The 17,374-nt window shown below is 58.3% G+C and overlaps 1 protein-coding gene across 3 annotated transcripts; it reads left to right on the top strand.

Moving 5' to 3' along the window:
- The first annotated feature begins 6,218 nt into the window (after window positions 1-6,218).
- On the top strand, window positions 6,219-17,049 carry DNPEP (aspartyl aminopeptidase). 3 transcript variants are annotated; one of them, XM_055123188.1, is made up of 15 exons: window positions 6,219-6,284; window positions 6,786-6,879; window positions 8,517-8,605; window positions 8,725-8,838; window positions 9,057-9,182; window positions 9,558-9,688; window positions 9,898-9,973; window positions 10,074-10,181; window positions 10,527-10,604; window positions 10,994-11,077; window positions 11,789-11,949; window positions 12,237-12,276; window positions 13,093-13,194; window positions 15,900-16,067; window positions 16,915-17,049. In XM_055123188.1, the coding sequence occupies exons 1-15, from the start codon at window positions 6,279-6,281 to the stop codon at window positions 16,963-16,965; spliced, it is 1,428 nt and encodes a 475-aa protein (XP_054979163.1). In that variant the 5' UTR covers window positions 6,219-6,278; the 3' UTR covers window positions 16,966-17,049. The 3 variants fall into 3 exon arrangements, with proteins under 3 accessions (XP_054979163.1, XP_054979162.1, XP_054979164.1); XM_055123187.1 differs by having other exon boundaries at window positions 6,262-6,390; XM_055123189.1 differs by lacking the exon at window positions 6,219-6,284 and adding an exon at window positions 6,503-6,546.
- Window positions 17,050-17,374: the final 325 nt, after the last annotated feature.

The following is a 17,374-nucleotide window of genomic DNA, read 5'->3' as shown; positions in this document are numbered from 1 at the left end:
TGTGCTATCACTCCAGCCCCATTAAAATTTTTTTAAAGTTATAAAATTGCTGTCACCGGGTGGCTTATGTGAAGTGGGGAGGGGAGAGGCGTAGCCTCAATAAGGAAATCTACTGCTTTCTCTCTACCCAGCTCCACCGCCCTGGGGACTGGGAGACCCTGGGCTGCGGGACTCTGCCAGGAGCCCCTCACGGCACACAGTCCACAGACTCAAGCTGTGGGGAGGAATTGCTCTTTGTGGGAAAGGAAAGTCAGTCCCAGTCGCTTGCCATCATCTTGCCCTCACAGGAAAGAATTTCGGGGAGGAGACAGGCAGTGTAGTAAAACAGCTTTTATTAAGGGGCTGGAGCAATAGCACAGCAGGTAGGGCGTTTGCTTTGCATATGGCCAACCCAGGTTCAATTCCCAGCATCCCATATGGTCCCCTGAGCATCGCCAGGAGTAATTCCTGAGTGCAGAGCCAGGAGTGACCCCTGTGCATTGCCGGGTGTGACCCAAAAAGCAAACAAAACAAAACAAAACAGTTTTTATTGAGAGATTTGGAGGAAGGACAGGGAGAGATAGAGAGAGACAGAGGGGAGGGGAAGGGAGGGGAGAGAGGGGAGGAGAGGAGAAGAGAGGGGAGGACGGGAGGAGGGGAGGAGGGGAGGGGAGAGGATACCCGACATCCCATATGGTCCTCTAAATACCGCCAGAAGTGATTCCTGAGTGCAGGGGAGGAGAGGGGAGGGGATAAGAGTAGAGGGCAAGGGAGGTCACCCCCAGAATGGAGAGGCGCGTGCTTGCCTTTGCAAGTTGGTTTTATAAGGTTTCTCCCAAGCTAGGTCAGAGTCTGTTGCTGTGTCATTGTCAAGGAGAACTGTTTGAAACTTTTGATGGTCCATCTCCATGTCTTCACCACAAGCCTTTACTCGCTGGAGCTTCTGTTGGAGGCAGGTCCAGACTTTTCTGGGCCTACCCTGGTGCCACAGTCTGAGTCTTTTTTGTTGGATATATGTGCGTGTGTGTGTGTGTGTGTGTGTGTGTGTGTGTGAGTCTGTGTGTATATGTATATATGTATATATATAGATTTAATCACTGTGAGATAGTTACAAAATTGCTCACGGTGGGGTTTGTCATACAATGTTGCAACACCCGTCCTTTCACCAGTGCACATTTCCCACCACCAAGCAATTTCCCTCCCACTCCGCAGCCTGCCTCCATAGCAGACACGTTTCTCTGTCTCTCTCTGTCTCTGTCTCTCTGTCTCTATCTCTCTCTCCTTTTGGGTATAGTTTGTGACAGCTACTGAAAGGTAATCGTGATATCACTTTATGTCCTTTCAGCACTCAGTTCTTGTTCATAGCGATTATTTCCAACTCTCATTGTCGGAGTGTTCCCTTGTCTGTCCTAACTGCATTCCGCAGCCGCCCCCTCCCCCAATTTGTGGCAAGTTTCCAACCATGGACCAGTCCTCCTGGCGCTCATTTCTACTGTCCTTGGGAATTATTTTCATTCTGTGTTTTGCTTCTTTTTTTTTTTATTGTATCATTATGAGATACAGTTCAAAGGTCTCATGTTCGAGATTCAGCCGTACAATGGTCAAACACCCATCCCTCCACCAGTGCACACTTTCCACCACCAGTGTCCTCAGTATACCTCCCCCCCCCCCACCATCCCAGTCCTCACCCGCCTCCACGGCAGACAATTTCCCCAATGCTCTCTACTTTTGGGCATTATGTTTTGCTCAAATTTTCCCACCACCATTCAAGCTTGCCTGCCAGGGGCAGATGCTAGATCATTTATTGTCCATTGTTCATTTTGAATATCTTGGGTGCCGTGGACTCGCGCTTCTTCTGGAATCCCAGACTGTAAATGGTTGGCTTCCAGAGACATTTCTGTAGGGCACTAATCCATTTTGGATTCAACTGGGCGTCTCTGGACCAGGGCTGTTGGTGCGCTAAGATGGTGCCCGGAGGCACATTGTGGGTGTGACAGCCAGGCCGATGAGAGGGTGGGGAGCCGGGGAGGAACAGTCCAGCGCCTCTGCCACCGTGTGGCATGGAGATTTAATCCTAGAACCTGCATACCTGGGCCTTGCTTGTGGAAGCTCTCGGTCACCTGGATTCCATCTGGAGTAGGCGGGGAGACTGCACCTGCTCCATCTCCAGTGCCCCAGTGAAATAGGCTCAGTGTGGGGCCCGGAGAGATCTCTGGCTCTGTTATATCTTCCAGGACTTGTGGCTGTGTCTCTGGCTTTTGATCTCTTTTGAGATTTATGTATGGGTCTCTGAAGCAAGGCCAGTAAGAGTTTACAGGGTGGCGCTGGAGTTGGTTCATGGGGATGACTGCCAGTGCTTTCATGTATATTGGGAAGTTGGGGGAGGTAGCCCACCCCAACTTTGCGAAAGCCTGGAGATTTCAGTCACAAAGACCCGCATACCCGAATTTTCAGCAGGTTATATCTTGGTGAGGTCCATGCTGAGACGGTGGAGACAGGCCGGGGGTATGGTGGCAATTTTGGATTGTGGAAGCAAGCGGCTGCTGGGGGCTCTGCATGGGCAGGCACAGGCCAACCTGGCCCCTTCCGATTTACCTTGGTGTGTTCAGCCATGTGTGGGTCCAAGATTAACTGTGGCTTCTGATCTCTTTTGAGATTTACCTATGGGTCTCTGAAATAAGGCCAATAAATGAGCTTGTATAGCTGAGCTGGAGGTGATTTGTGGGCATGGCTCCCACATACCTAACTTTCAGGGGCTGGAGCGATAGGACAGCGGGTAGGGCGTTTGCCTTGCACGCGGCCAACCCCAGTTTGATTCCCAGCATCCCATATGGTCCCCTGAGCACCGCCAGGAGTCATTCCTGAGTGCAGAGCCAGGAGTAAATCCTGTGCATCGCCAGGTGTGACTCAAAAATCAAACAAACAAACAAACAAACAAAAAACACATACCTAACTTTCGGCTGTTTGTTGGGGTCCGGCCAAAGACACAGCAGCAATTTTGGGGTATCAGGAAGCCTGAAGGCACCATCAGGCTATGGATGCACTCGCCACAATGGTACAGGTTGACCTGTTGGTGGCACCATATCCCCCATTCTGTGTTTTTTTTTTTTTTTTCATATCCTACAAATGAATGCAGTCATTCTGTGTCTGTCCCTCTCCCTCTGACTCATTTCACTCAGCATGATACTCTATGTCCTTGTATAAGCGAATTTCAGTTTTCCTGGCGTCTGCATTGTATTCCATTGTGTAGATGTATATGATAGCTTCTTTATAAAACGCATCTGTCCTCAGGCACTCCAGAATCTGAACACAGTCTCATCAAACCTCAGTTCTGGTGTCCACAAAGTGGATCCAACAATAATGCTTTTAGTGGCTCTCGGCTAGTGACAGAGTAATGTCTTCAAGTCCCATCTTGGTTTTATTATGTCCCAATAACACATTGCCAGCCATCCCCACTACCTGCCTACCTGCTTCAATTACAATTAATTCAATTGTATTGTAACCAGACATGAAATCTTTATATTCCCATGTCACTCTAAATGGAGACTTAAGAGTTTATGTCTGGTATAGGGTATGGTAGAAATATGCACATTTTAGGCAGAAGACATTGTACAGCAGGTCAGGCACTTACCTTATATGCTGCTGAAGTGAGTTGATAACCCAGCCCTGCCAGAAGTGATCTCTTGAGCACAGAGCCAGGAGTAAGTCCTGAGCACTGTTTGGTGTGGCCCAAACACCAAAAAAAAAGCCCCAAAACAAAACTATACACTTTTTAATTTGGGGGCACCCCGCTAGAAGGATTCTCTGGTGCTAGATTCTCTCTGTACTTAAATAATTTGGGGGGTATTCTCCTAAGTAGAGCTCAGACTGCCCATGTACCCCTCCCTGGTGATTCTCTGCCAATGTGGCTGGAGGTTCAATGCAAGAGTCTGCTGCTTGGGCCTGGCAATGCCAGGGTTTACTTGGGTTACCTGGTTGGTACTAGGTGCCTCTGGGGACACACCCTGTGGTGCTGGGAGAACCATATGGTTCCAAGGATCAAACTTGGTTATGTGCAAGGCAAGTGCCTTATTGGCTATACTATCCCTTCAGCCTAAAGGACATAGATTTCTACGTTAACAATATAACAGACGTGGAGACTGTCGCATTGTGCGAGTCTGCATCTGCCTACAGCCATCCTCTCTCTTCTTGCCTCACTTTGGGCCCCCACAGGTGGCTGGCCTCTGCTTCCCCACTAATGTCTGCCCTAGATCCTCAACAGATGGCTTCACCCTCTGCTGAGGATTTGATTTCAGTTTGTGTCAAGAATGGATGTTTAAGGCTGGAGAAAGTGAAAGAAGTGTAAGGTGCTGGCCTTGCATTGCTGGTTTAATTAAATCCCTGGCACCAAATATGGTTCCCTGAGTACTGCCAGGGGTAAGTCCTGAGCACAGAGCCAGAAGCCAGGAATAGAGCCTCAATACTTGCCAGGTGTGACCTCAAAACAAAACAGAAAATCTCAGATATTCAATATCACACATTTACTTTCAAAGTTAGGTATTTGGGGGATATTTGAATTATTCACCTTATTCACCTTTTACATGTACCTGGTGGTGTGTGTGTGTGTGTGTGTGTGTGTGTGTGTGTGTGTGTGTGTGTATGGTCTGTGTTCTCCCCCTACGCCAATCCCTGACCCAATCAACACTTTTTGTGGTCAGAGGAACATTCATTGTCTTACTTTGTCTACTTCCCTAATGCGTTGTTCCTTTTCTCCTTTCCTGTCCTGGAATGTGTCCTCCTGGGTAGCCAGACCTCTGGCTCTTCAAATAGTCTAGAACGGCGTTGAAGCTTGGTTCACAATGGCATTTCAGCAAATGGCAGGGATGCTCTGAATTCTGCATCCTCTGAGGAGGGTACTCTTGAACATCCTCCTTGAATGTAGTCCTTGAAGTGAAGAACCCTAGCCCTTTAAAACTGCTCACCACGTTCCCAGCACAGGGAACAAACAGCAATTGTGCTGTCTCCTGAAATTCCTGGAGTGTTGACCACACCCTGATATCTTTTTACAAGCCTAGAGGCCACATTAGAGTCCAGCTCAGAATCAGATGGCTATGCAGGTGCCTGGGTTATTTTACCCTTGCCACTGGAACACTGCAATCGCCTGCAAGAACACAAGGAACTTGTTTTCTGAGTTGCTATAAACCATGGAAAGTGTACAGACATCAGAGCCAAGTCCCAGAGCACCCAAACAGCTGTGTGAGTCCCTGGGGACCTCTAGTAACATTTCACTTACTAACTAACTAACATTAACTCTTTAAATTCATTACCAAGTAACTAAGTAACATTTCACTTAGCAAAAGGTCCAGAAAAGATCAGAGAAGCCCCTAACAGCTATTCAATTTCAACAACTAGATGTTAAATTGAGTGCACCCTCCACACACACCTCGGTCACTTCTACCTTGGACCGGTCACCTGGTTCTGTATTTCGATTGATTTGTTCATGTATAAAATGCAGACAGTAAAAGTACAAAAGTTGATAGGGCAGATGTGAAGATTAGCTATCATAAAGCTAAAGTTCATCGTAAGCACTCTGCAAACATGGGTCTCGTTGCTTTTATTATACAAGGCTGCCTGTGGAGAGAGGGAGCATTCAGCACAGCACGCGTTGGACCAGGTGAGCAGGGGAGCCCAAGTTTTTTTAAGCGGATTTCTCATGGTGGGTGGGGTAGGGTAGGAGGTATGGGGAGAGGGGAGGGGATTGAGGGAAGGGAGATGGCAGTTCGCGGCTGTCCTAGCACCTCGCGGGCTCCAAAGGGCCCCTGCGGACCGCCAGTCCCCGCCTAAAGAGAGGCGGGTGGGCAACTGGGGACAGCTGCGGGGATAGAGCGGGCCGCACGGTCGAGTGGGGGGCGGGACTGACAGGAGAGGGGCGGAGCGCACGGCCGGTCCCGGCGAGGGGCGGAGCGCAGGCGAGGGGCGGGGCGCAGGTACGGCCGTACAAGGGGAGCGGCTTCCGGCGAGGGGCGGGGCTTTCGGAAGAGGGACGGGGCGTAGGCGAGGAGCGGGGCGTAGGCGAGGGGCGGGGCGCAGGCGCCTCCGGACGAAAGGAGCGGCGTCCGGGCGAGGGGCAGGGCACAGGCGAGGGGCGGGGCGTCCGGGTGAGGGGCGGGGCTCAGGCGCGTCCGGGCACGAGGAGCAGCGTCCCAGGGAGGGGCGGGGCGCAGGCGGGGGGCGGAGCGTCCGGCGAGGGGCGGGGCGCCCGGCGGGCGTGGGGGCGTGGCCGGACCGTACGCGCGGACGCAGGCCGGCCGGGTGGAGCCATGCAGGTAGGTAGTCTTGGCCCGCTCGGCTCGAATTCCTGTCCCAGAACCGACCCGGCGGCGCTCGTCGAGCTCGAGCTCAGCGGCTGAGAGCTAAGACATGGGGGACAAGGTCCGATCCAAAGCGAAACCGGAAGCCCCCTCGTGGGCGTCTTGACCTTGCTGAGATTGGAAGGGGGTGGCCTGCGGGGGGCGCGGTGCACGGGAGGTGGCGGGGCCGGGTGGTCCCGGCTCGGTTCCCTCCCCGGGGCCCGCCGGAGAGCTCGGGGTGGGTGGGCCGCGCGGGGACCGAGCGCGGCGGACACGTGGGGGCCGGGCCTCCTAGGGGCGGGGCTGGGGGGTACTCCGACCGGCGGCCGGCCTGAGCCCCGCTTCCCGCTCCCCTCGGCCGGCAGAAGCCCGAGCCTGGGCGCGCACACGCGTGGGCCCTGGGGACAGCCCGGGAGGCTGGAGCCTCGGCGAGGGGCTCCCACGCCTCGTCGGAGACTGAGCGCCCCCTTTCCATAGGTGGCCATGACCGGCAGGGCCCGCAAAGAGGCGGTGCAGGCCGCGGCCCGGGAACTCCTCAAGTTCGTGAACCGGAGCCCCTCGCCTTTCCACGGTAAGTGACCAGGGCAGCGGAGGCCTGGGGGGGGCCGGGACCCCACCTCCATCGCGAGAGTTCTTGTGGGAGGGTCTGTTGGCTATAACCCAGCGGCGCTCACGGGGGACCATATGGGGTGCCCGGAATCGACCTCTGGTGGGCAGTGTGCAAGACAAGTGCCCTACCCACTGGACTATCTCTCCGCCCGCAAGAGTCCTTCCTCCTTCCTTCTTTCCTTCCTTCCTTCCTTCCTTCCTTCCTTCCTTCCTTCCTTCCTTCCTTCCTTCCTTCCTTCCTTTTCTTCCTTTTCTTCCTTTCTTTTTTAAATTGAATCACTGTGACATATAGACCATCACAATGCTATTCATGTTTGGGTTTCAGTCATGCAATGTTCCAACACCCATACCCCCACCAGTGTATATTTCCCAGCACCAGAGTCCCCAGTATACCTCCCGCCACCCCCACCCCTGCCTGCCTCTATAGCAGAACCTTTCTTCTCTGTCTGTCTGTCTGTCTGTCTGTCTCTCTCTCTCCCCTTTTATGCATTATGGTTCACGATACAGGTACTAAGAAATGATCATGTTTGTTCAGGGAGTTCAGTATTTTTACCAGGAAGGTACAACTGGAATAGCTTTTTTTCAACTGGGTGGCAGCTTTGGGGTGTGGACTTGACTTCCTGTGCTTCTGAAGTTCAGGGAGATGGGAGGTAGCCCATAGTGACCCGGAGAAAGTCCAGAGATTTATCACAAACACCACATATCCGAGATTTCAGCAGATTAATATCTCAATGAGGTCCATTCTGAGACACTGGAGTCTGACTGGGGCATGGTGGGATTGGGGGATTGTGGGAGCAAGTGGCTGCAGGTGGGGGGGACTCTGTTTGGGCGGCACCAGGCTAACCCTCCCCACCCCCACCCCCCATCTGCCCTGGTCTGAGATTAACTGCAGCTTTTGATCTGTTTTCGATATTTATTTATACATCTCTGAATCGAGATCAACAAGTGAGCTTGTGTGGCTGAGCCAGAGGTGTTTCGTGAGCGTGGCTCCCACTGACCTCCCTTTGGGTAGTCTAATATCTCGGGAAACTTGGTCCTGCGTTGTTGGGGTCCGGCCGGAGGCCCAGCGGTGATTGTGGAGTCTCAGGAAGCCTGAAGGCACCCTCAGGCTGCTGATGCTCTCGCCCTGCGGGTCCAGCTTGACCAGCTGGTGGGCCCCAGCGGCCGTGGGCAGGGCTGCAGCCACCAGTCCAGCAGACGCCCCCATCCTGGGTCTCCAGCCAGCTGACGCTCAGGGAGGTTTTCCTCCATGATACGCTGCGGGAGTGTGGGCTGGTCTGGGGAAGAAGTGGTAGGGCCCGCAGTGATGCCCAGTTGGACCCAAAGAGCCCTATTCAGACACGTTCAAGCTCTGCCGCCACCGTCCTTGCTAGTCCCCCTCTGGGCTGGCTTCGTGGGCGACTGGCCGGTTGTGTCCAGCGGTGCTCTCCGAGACAATATCCCAGGGGCGCCCCCATTCACTCGCGGAGAAGCGTTACGACCCCTTGAGCTGTTGAGAGTGCTGAGAGCCTCCATCCTTTGGCCATCTCTGGCGCTTGCCGCTGAGCCGCCGCCACTTTGACTGGATCTGAGAGTTCATTGCTTGTTCTTTCTCTCCAGCCGTGGCCGAGTGCCGCAGCCGCCTCCTCCAGGCTGGCTTCCATGAACTCAAGGAGGCAGAGACCTGGGACATCAAGCCCGAAAATAAGGTACTTGGGGTGGGGTGGAGAGAAGCAAGCCCAAAGACTGGGTCCCAGCGGAAGCCCCAGGTGCCCGCTGGCCTGTCCCCTTCGAACCCTTTCTCTTCCCGCCCCCTCCCCCCCTGCAGTACTTCCTGACCAGGAACTCCTCCACCATCATCGCTTTTGCCGTGGGAGGTCAGTACGTGCCTGGCAACGGGTTCAGCCTCATCGGGGCCCACACGGACAGCCCCTGCCTCCGGGTAAGGAGCCGGGCTGTGTGCGGGGCCGGGGAGGGTCATTGCGGGAGTCCCCTGCGAAAGGGAACTGGGAGGTCGAGGCGGGGGGTGGGGTGGCCATCATGCATCCGTCCTTCCCGTCGGCTCCCGCCACTCCGGAACTGCACCAGGCCTGAGCCTCACCTGCACATCAGGTCGTCTGACCTCCGCCCTCTGACCTCCGCCCTCTCATCCCTGCACAGGTGAAGAGGCGGTCTCGCCGCAGCCAGGTGGGCTTTCAGCAGGTGGGCGTGGAGACCTATGGCGGCGGCATCTGGAGCACCTGGTTTGACCGTGACCTGACCTTGGCTGGGCGCGTCATTGTCAAGGTGTGGGAAGTGGGGGGAGGGGCCGCCTGGGGAGAGGGCACAGCGGGTAGGGCGCTGGCCTGGCATGCAGCCCACCCGGGGTTTCAATCCCCGGCTCCTCATAACGGTCCCCCGAGCCCGTCGGGAGTGAGACCTGAGCACTGCTGGGCATGGCCCCGCCTACGCCACCGCTCTCCCCTCCCCCCTGCAAAAAAAGATGAACTGGGGTCATACCTGGGAGGTGGTGGGCTTCCTGAGCATCCCCTGGAGAAATGCCCCCGTTCCAGGCGGGGGTGCTGAGGCATCCGGCCGCCGTCGGGGAGGGCGGCTCTGGCCAGCTGGGGTCTGGGGAGGGGGGGGTGCCCAGCTGACCTGACACGACTTGGTGGGCCGCAGTGCCCCAACTCGGGCCGGCTGGAGCAGCGGCTGGTGCACGTGGAACGGCCCATCCTCCGCATCCCGCACCTGGCCATCCACCTGCAGCGCAACGTCAACGAGAACTTCGGGCCCAACATGGAGATGCACCTGTGAGCTGGGGGCCGAAGGGTGGAAGGGCCCCCCCTGCCCCCGCCCCCTACCCCCTACCCCCAACTCCAGGGGACCTGGGAGGCCAGCACATCCTGGTAGTGGCCTGGGCAAGTCTGGGTCCAGGCTGATGTCCAGAGCCACCGGGGCCCACCGTCGGGAGCCAGGTGGGACATCTGAGCCCACACCCGTGTCACATGTCTCCCCACAGGGTCCCCATTCTGGCCACAGCCATCCAGGAGGAGCTGGAGAAGGGGAGCCCCGAGCCGGGGCCCCTCAATTCTGCAGTAAGCTGGGAGGGGCGGGCGGAGTGGGAGCCGGGAGGTGTGGGGAGCGGTGCCTCCACCCAGCCGCCCCCCTCTGCCTGTCCATCTGTCCGGCCCGCAGGACGACAGACACCACTCGGTTCTCATGTCCCTTCTGAGTTCCCACCTGGGGCTGAGCCCCGAGGACATCTCGGAGATGGAGCTGTGCCTGGCGGACACACAGCCCGCGGTGAGGACTCCCCACGTCCCCCAGGAAGGACCCTCCCCACCCTCTCTCCTGCCCTCTCTGGGGTGGGGCCCGCCAGTCACCCCCACAAACCCCACCCCTGGCAACGGTCTTCCTCGATGTCCTCCACCTTTCCTGGCTCTCAGGAACCTGTGAGGGGCTCTAGGCGCCACCCCCACCCGCCCCCGCCCCCTCCATCCCTGCCCAGCGTGGGCCCATTTTTGGTCCCCCTTCCCCAGCACGGCTCAGGGGGTCCTGGGGAGGTGACGGGAAGAGGTGGCCGGGGCCCACGGGGGGCCGAGAGGAGCAGGTGAGGGGTGCATCCCGGCCACCATCCCGTTCCTCTAGGTGCTGGGAGGTGCCTACGACGAGTTCATCTTTGCCCCTCGGCTGGACAACCTGCACAGCTGCTTCTGCGCCCTGCAGGTGGGGGTCGGGCGTTGTGCGGTCTGGAGGGGAGGGAGGGGGTGCACTCTGTGTGCTCACGCAGGTGACTCAGTGGCTCTTTTGTCTGAAAGTGGGGAGGCAGGCCAGATACGATTGGGCACCCCTGGGCTGGGGCATGGCTTAGTTCCTACATACCTGCACGGAGAGGCCGGGGGTGGGGGTGGGACACCCCACAGGCCCCAGGAGGCTGTGGGCAACCCTGGGAGGGGCCGGAGGGAGGCTCGGTTCTGTCCCCACCTTGCTGTGCTCCTGCCTCCCTGTACCCACCCCCTGGGCTTGCGGGGAGCAGGACCTGTGGGGCGTCATTGGCGAGGGGCCCGGGAGGGAGCTGGGGTGAGGCTGACTGTCCTGCTCCCTTTCCCAACCAGGCCCTGATCGACTCCTGCTCAGGCTCCGCCTCCCTGGCCACGGACCCCAACGTGCGCATGATCGCTCTCTATGACAACGAAGAGGTACTGGCGAGGGGCCTTCTGGAAGCTTCTGTAACCCACTTGGGCCGGGCCCTCCACCAGTTCGCATGGGAGACTGTGGGCCCAGACTGTGGCTCCCTTGACTCTGCCCCGATGTGACTGATGCCAGCCCATGGGCTCTGCCCTTTGACCCCAGCAGCCCTGGGGTGCAGTCTCGTCAGTGCATGTATGTTGGGGTGCAGTCTGAGATGCACGAACACAGGCCCTGCTCTCGGGTTCACCCCCTCGGCTTCCTTTCGTCTTGGGAGCCAGGCCGGCTGTTTTGGCTCCTGCCCACCCTCACGGAGCCGGCAGGGAGAAAGGGGGTGCACAGAGGGAGAGGGCACCCCATACCCCATCTCCGTCATGACCGGAAAGGGGCTTCTGTCGTGCCCACAGCTGGCGGCCTAGGAAGGCCGTCCTAGCCTGCTGCACGGCTGGGAACCTTCTCTCCAGCCCAGGGATTACAGACAGTGCAGATTGGGCTTGGGGTCATCTGTCTCTGGTGGGGGCTTGGGCGGGCACTGGGGTTGAGCCCCCTGGGTGGGAGGCCAGGGAGAAGGGAGGGGCGCAGTGTGGAAAGTCAGGAGGAGGTGCACGGCCTGCCCCGAGGTGACGGGTGACTGGCCCCCGCCCGGCAGCAGGCTTCCAGGGACACAGTGGACGTAATGGGGCCCGCCCAGACCCCCTCAGTCAGGTGACTGCCGTTGCCAGGTGGGGTCGGAGAGCGCCCAGGGGGCCCAGTCGCTGCTGACGGAGCTGGTGCTGCGCCGTATCTCGGCCTCGCCCCACCATCTGACGGCCTTCGAGGAGGCCATCCCCAAGTCCTACATGATCAGCGCCGACATGGCCCACGCCGTGCACCCCAACTACCTGTGAGTGCCCAGTGCCCGGCTCGGGCAGGTGGGAGCTTCAGTGCCCACTAACTGGCGGCCCCAGGGCCAGCGTGGTCAGTTAGTGCCTGAGCCCTGGATCTTGGGGTGGGGCTCTGTGTGTAAACGCATCTCCAGCTGCGGTTCAGCGCTGCCAGGAGCACTGTTCGGCAGGACCTCGAGGTCCTCTTGGGCTGGGGGGCGAGGGAGGCAGTGGTCCAGGGGTGAGCTGGGCCTGGGCGGGCCTGCTCCGGGGGTGCTATCCTGGGCACTTTGCCTCTCTCTTCCAGCGACAAGCATGAGGAGAACCACCGGCCCTTATTCCACAAGGTGAGCGAGGGGCTCAGTTCTTCTTAGGACTCCTGCCCCAGGTCCAGCCAATGGGACTTGCCTCCAGGCTCCGCCTCTCTCCCTCTGGGCCCTGCCTCTCTCCCTCCGGCCCCGCCTCTTCAGCCCCGCCTCTCTCCCTCCGGGCCACACCTTTCCCCTTCCAGATCCTGCCTCTTTTTTTAGTCCCACCTTTTCAGCCCTGCCTCACCCCCTCCAGGCCCGCCTCTTTGGCCCCGCCTCTCTCCCTCTCAGCCCCGCCTCCAGGCACCTTGTTCCTCCCGGCCCCACCTCTTTGGGCCCCGCCTCTCCCTCCAGGCCCTGCCTTTCTTCGGCTCCACCTCTCTCCCTCCAGGCCCTGCCTCTCCAACCACGCCTCTCTGGCCCCGCCTCTCTCCCTTTCGCCCCGCCTCCTGGCCCCACCTCTTGTGCGCTTACTCTCTGCCCTGCCTCCAGGCCCCGCCTCCCTTCCTCCAGGCCCCGCCTCTCTCCCTCTGGACCCCGCCTTTCTCCAGCCCCACCTCCCTCCAGCCCCACCTCTCCCTCTAGGTCCCCCCTCTCTCCCTACGGGCACTGCTTTTCTTAAGCCCTGCCTCTCTCCCTCCGGGCCCGCCTCTCTCCCTCTGGGCCCAGCTTCTCCCCCTCCAGGCCCTGCTTCTCTCCCTCCTGGCCCCACCTCTCCTCCAGGCCTCCCCTCTAGGCCCCGCCTCTCTCCCTCTGGGCCCCGCCTTCAGCCCCGCCTCTCTCCCTCCGGCCCCGCCTCTCTCCCTGGGTGGGGGCCCTTCACCCACTTAGTTGTTACCTGTCTCTGCCCCGCAGGGCCCTGTGATCAAGGTGAACAGCAAGCAGCGCTATGCCTCGAACGCCGTGTCGGAGGCCCTGATCCGAGAGGTGGCCAGCAGCGTCGGGGTGCCCCTGCAGGTGAGGGCAGGATCCGGGCAGCTGGGAAGGAGGAAGTGGGCTCCCCCCCGGGGTGCGGAGAGCTGGGATTTTGGATGGAGACCGAGCAGGGATGTGGGTCTAACGATGCTGATTCTGCGCTACTCGTCTCACAGAGCCTCAGTTTCCCTGTTTCCCTGCCTGTACGTGGGGCTAATCACGTGTTGTGTTGATTTCTGTGAGGAAGATTTAAAGGGACAGTGCCTGGCTCCGGGCTCAGCTCCGCCTTTTTAAATTCCTTCCCTCCTGGCTGTTCTGTGGGTTTCCTTTTCTGTTTGTTTTTGGTATGGGAGCCGCAGCAATTGGTGCTCAGGGTTTCTTCCTGGCTGGCATGGTAGTGCCTGGGGGTTGCTTCTGGCAGTGCTTGGGGGAGCCATGCAGTGCCAGGAACAGAATCGGACAGAGCTGGGCCCTTTAAACCATCTCTCCCACCCTCTCCTGTGTCTCTCTTGCTGGTGCTGGAGGCTTCCTAACAGTTAGGGGGCTCTGGGCATGGCTCGGGGAGCCTGGAATCCAGCTGTTCATCCTCCTCTCAGTGTTCTCCCCAGCGTAGTGAGCAAGAGGAAGATAGGTAGAGATATGCAGCGCATGCACGCATGCAGAAAGTGAATGTCCAGGGCAGGTACTGGGGTTCAGGGACAAATAGCAAGCTGGTTCCGGACAGTCATGACTAGGATCCAGGGGGCCGGAGGGCATTTTCCTTGCACACAGCTGACCGGGGTTCCATTCTCAGCATCCCATAGGGTTCCCCTGAGTGCTGCCAGGAGTAATTTCTGAGTGCAGAGCCAGGAGTAGCCCCTGAGCATCCCCCCGCTCCCCCCAAAAAAAATTAGGATCCTGGCTTAGCCTCGGGTGCTTCCCCTCCCTACCCCCCCCACACACACATACATACTTTCTTCCCCTCTGGTCTGTCTTTGGGGAGGCATGGAGCCCGGGTGGGGGTGGGGAGGGCACCCCCTCCCTGGCAGTACTTCAAGTGTGGTGTCAGTTGTGGGGGGTGTCGGGGAGATCTTGGGGATTCTCAGACAGCTGAAAGCCAGGACATGAATGCTTTAGGAAGAACAAAGAGAAAAGAGAAAAATATATGGGGGCAGAGAGACAGCCCAGGGGTTAAGGCCTTGCATTCGGCCAACCTGGTTTGATTCTCGGCACCGCCTAGGGTCCCTCAAGCACCACTGGGAGTGAGTCCTTGAGCATAGAGCCAGGAGCAATCCCCATTCCCCCCACATCCCCCCACAAAAGAAAAGAATCCCAGAGATTGTGTGCTCATCCTGACTTTCTTCTCTGTGTGCACTTAATACGTTTTATTTTTTTCAAAGTGAAATTCTATTGAATGTATTTATTTATTTATTTATTTATTTATTTATTTGCTTTTTGGGTCACACCTGGCGATACACAGGGGTTACTCCTGGCTCTGCACTCAGGAACCACCCCTGGCGGTGCTCAGGGGACCATATGGGATGCTGGGAATCGAACCTGGGTCGGCCACGTGCAAAGCAAATGCTCTCCCCGCTGTGCTGTTGCTCCAGCCCCTGAATGTATTTATTTTTCATTCCTCTTTTCCCGCTGTGGTTTTTGGTTTTTCCTTCAGTTTTGGGACCACACCTGATGTTGCTCAGGGGCTACTCCTGAGTTGGTGCTTAGGACCCCTGAGGTGCCAGGGGCCAAACCAGGGCCTGTGGCATGAAGGCAGGCGTTCAGCCCCTGCACCCCTCCCCACTCAGGGCTTGTGACCTGCCCTTTGTGCCCAAGTCTTGTTTCAGTTCAGTGTTCTGGCTTTTGTTTTCTTTTAAGATTTTGGGCCACCCCTAGCAATGCTCAGGGGTTACTCCTGGCTCTGCGCTCAGGAATCACTCCTGGCTGTGCTCAGGGGGGCATGTGGGAAGCCGGGGATGGAACCTGGGTCAGCCACATGCAAGGCAACTGCCTTCCCTGCTGCACTGTTGCTAGGGCCCGTGTCAGCTCATTTGTCGCCCCTCTAATACAGAGATTGATTTTGGCTTAACAACTGTAGTGTAGGTCACGTGTTTATGGTTGTGACCCCCCACCACCACCACAGTGCCAGGATGCCCCCGCCCCTCCGGCCTATTTTGTTTTGGGGTCACTCCTGGCAGGCTCAGCCAGGGTCACCCCTGACTCTGCACTCAGGAATTACTCCTGGCGGTGCTGAGGGGACCGTATGGGTTGCCGGGGATTGAACCCGGGTCGGCTGCGTGCAAGGCAAACGCCCTCCCCGCTGTGCTCTCGCTTTGGCCCAGGCTGCCTTTTCTCAGTTCCTCTCCCCGCCTGCTCTGAGAAGTGCACGGGGGATTCTGGGGCCCCCGGGTGGGCGACAGGTGTGCACATGGCTCACGTGACCCACTCGGAACTTCCTGCCGAGAGATTCCACGTTCCCTGAGAGGCTCCCTCCCGGCCCCCACAGCCCTGCACTTCCTCAGCTATTTGCCTCCTCGTCCTCCCCTCCACGGGCCCTCCCCGTGGCTGCTGTGGCACCGTGGTGACACTGAGGGTCTCTCCCAGACAGTGAAGGCCCCAGGACCCGCTTCGTGCATGTTGGCGGCACCAGGGATGGGACTCAGGGCTTGGGGGCAGGTGTTTGGGCCACAGAGGCACCGTCCGCAGGGCTCCATCCTCTGGGCCCGTGCGGTGCTCACGCACCTCCGCCCCCTTCCCCCTCCTCCCCGCAGGACCTCATGGTCCGCAACGACTCCCCTTGTGGGACCACCATCGGGCCCATCTTGGCTTCCCGGCTGGGGCTGCGCGTCCTGGACCTGGGCAGCCCGCAGCTGGCCATGCACTCCATCCGGGAGACCGCCTGCACCTCGGGCGTGCTGCAGACCCTCACTCTCTTCAAGGTGAGCCCATGTGTGTGTGTGTGTGTGTGTGTGTGTGTGTGTGTGTGTGTGTGTAGCGAGCAGTGTGTGTGTGCAGGGGTGGGGTGTGTGTGTGTGTGTGGTGTGTGTGTAGCAAGCAGTGTGTGTGTGTAGCGAGCAGTGTGTGTGGTGTGTGTGTAGTGAGCAGTGTGTGTGTGTGTGTAGCGAGCAGTGTGTGTGTGTGTGCAGGGGTGGGGGTGTGTGTGTAGCAAGCAGTGTGTGTGGTGTGTGTGTGTAGCAAGCATAGTGTGTGTGTGTAGCGAGCAGTGTGTGTGGTGTGTGTGTAGTGAGCAGTGTGTGTGTGTGTGTAGCGAGCAGTGTGGCTGTGTGTGTGTGCAGGGGTGGGGGGGTGTGTGTAGCAAGCAGTGTGTGTGGTGTGTGTGTGTAGCAAGCATAGTGTGTGTGTGTAGCGAGCAGTGTGGCAGTGTGTGTGTGTGTGCAGGGGTGGGGGGGTGTGTGTAGCAAGCAGTGTGTGTGGTGTGTGTGTGTAGCAAGCATAGTGTGTGTGTGTAGCAAGCAGTGTGTGTGTGCAGGGGTGGTGTGTGTGTGTGTGCAGGGGTGGGGGGTGCTGCGGAAGGACCATCCGGCTGGTGGGCTTTGTTGCTCCCAGGGGGCAGGAGACACGTCCCCACTCTTGTCAAGGTGCAGGGGCCCTGATTGGCCCCTGGAGGACAGTGAGGGGCAGAAAAGGAGTAGGGCCAGGGGCGGAGTGGCGGGTAGAGCTGTCACCTCTCACCGGGCTGTGGGTGGTGGTAGATGGAGATGCGGAGCCCCCACCCCTGCCGGCCGCTCACCCCTGATTCCAAGTCTCCCCCCGCCCCCACCCCAGGGCTTCTTTGAGCTGTTCCCTGCTCTGAGCCGGAACCTCCTGGTGGACTGAGGCCTCCTGGGAGCTCCTCGGGCCCGAGAAGGGGAAGTTCTCAGCTGAGCTGAAGCTGGATTATTAAAGTGGATTTTTCACGCAGACTCCTCCCGTGACTCTGATTTTGGGGGGACAGGGGCGGGGCGGTGGGTGGGTGGAGGAGGGGGTGCTGATGGAGGCAAGTAGTTCGTGCAGTTTTGGTTTGCTTTTTGGGTCACCCTGGGGCCACTCCTGGCTCTGCACTCAGGAATCACTCCTGGCGGTGACCGGGGGACCATATGGGATGCTGGGAATCGAACCCGGATTGAACCGCATGCAAGGCAAATGCCCTACCCGCTGTGCTATCACTCCAGCCCCAAAGTTCGTGCAGGTTTATGCCTGAGGTGGGCCACACCCCCCCCCCCCCCCCCGGCTGGGCGCGGGGGTG

This window comes from Sorex araneus, chromosome X (genome assembly GCF_027595985.1).
Source record: "Sorex araneus isolate mSorAra2 chromosome X, mSorAra2.pri, whole genome shotgun sequence".
In the NCBI taxonomy this organism is placed as follows: domain Eukaryota; kingdom Metazoa; phylum Chordata; class Mammalia; order Eulipotyphla; family Soricidae; genus Sorex; species Sorex araneus.
This window is presented reverse-complemented; position numbering and strand designations above follow the sequence as displayed.

Bases quoted from the DNA above. Each gene is read 5' to 3' on its own strand.
- DNPEP (XM_055123187.1), top strand. The intron at 8,606-8,724 runs GTACTTGGGGTG...CCCCCCCTGCAG, and splicing joins ACATCAAGCCCGAAAATAAG to TACTTCCTGACCAGGAACTC. The intron at 11,950-12,236 runs GTGAGTGCCCAG...TCTCTCTTCCAG, and splicing joins GCCGTGCACCCCAACTACCT to CGACAAGCATGAGGAGAACC.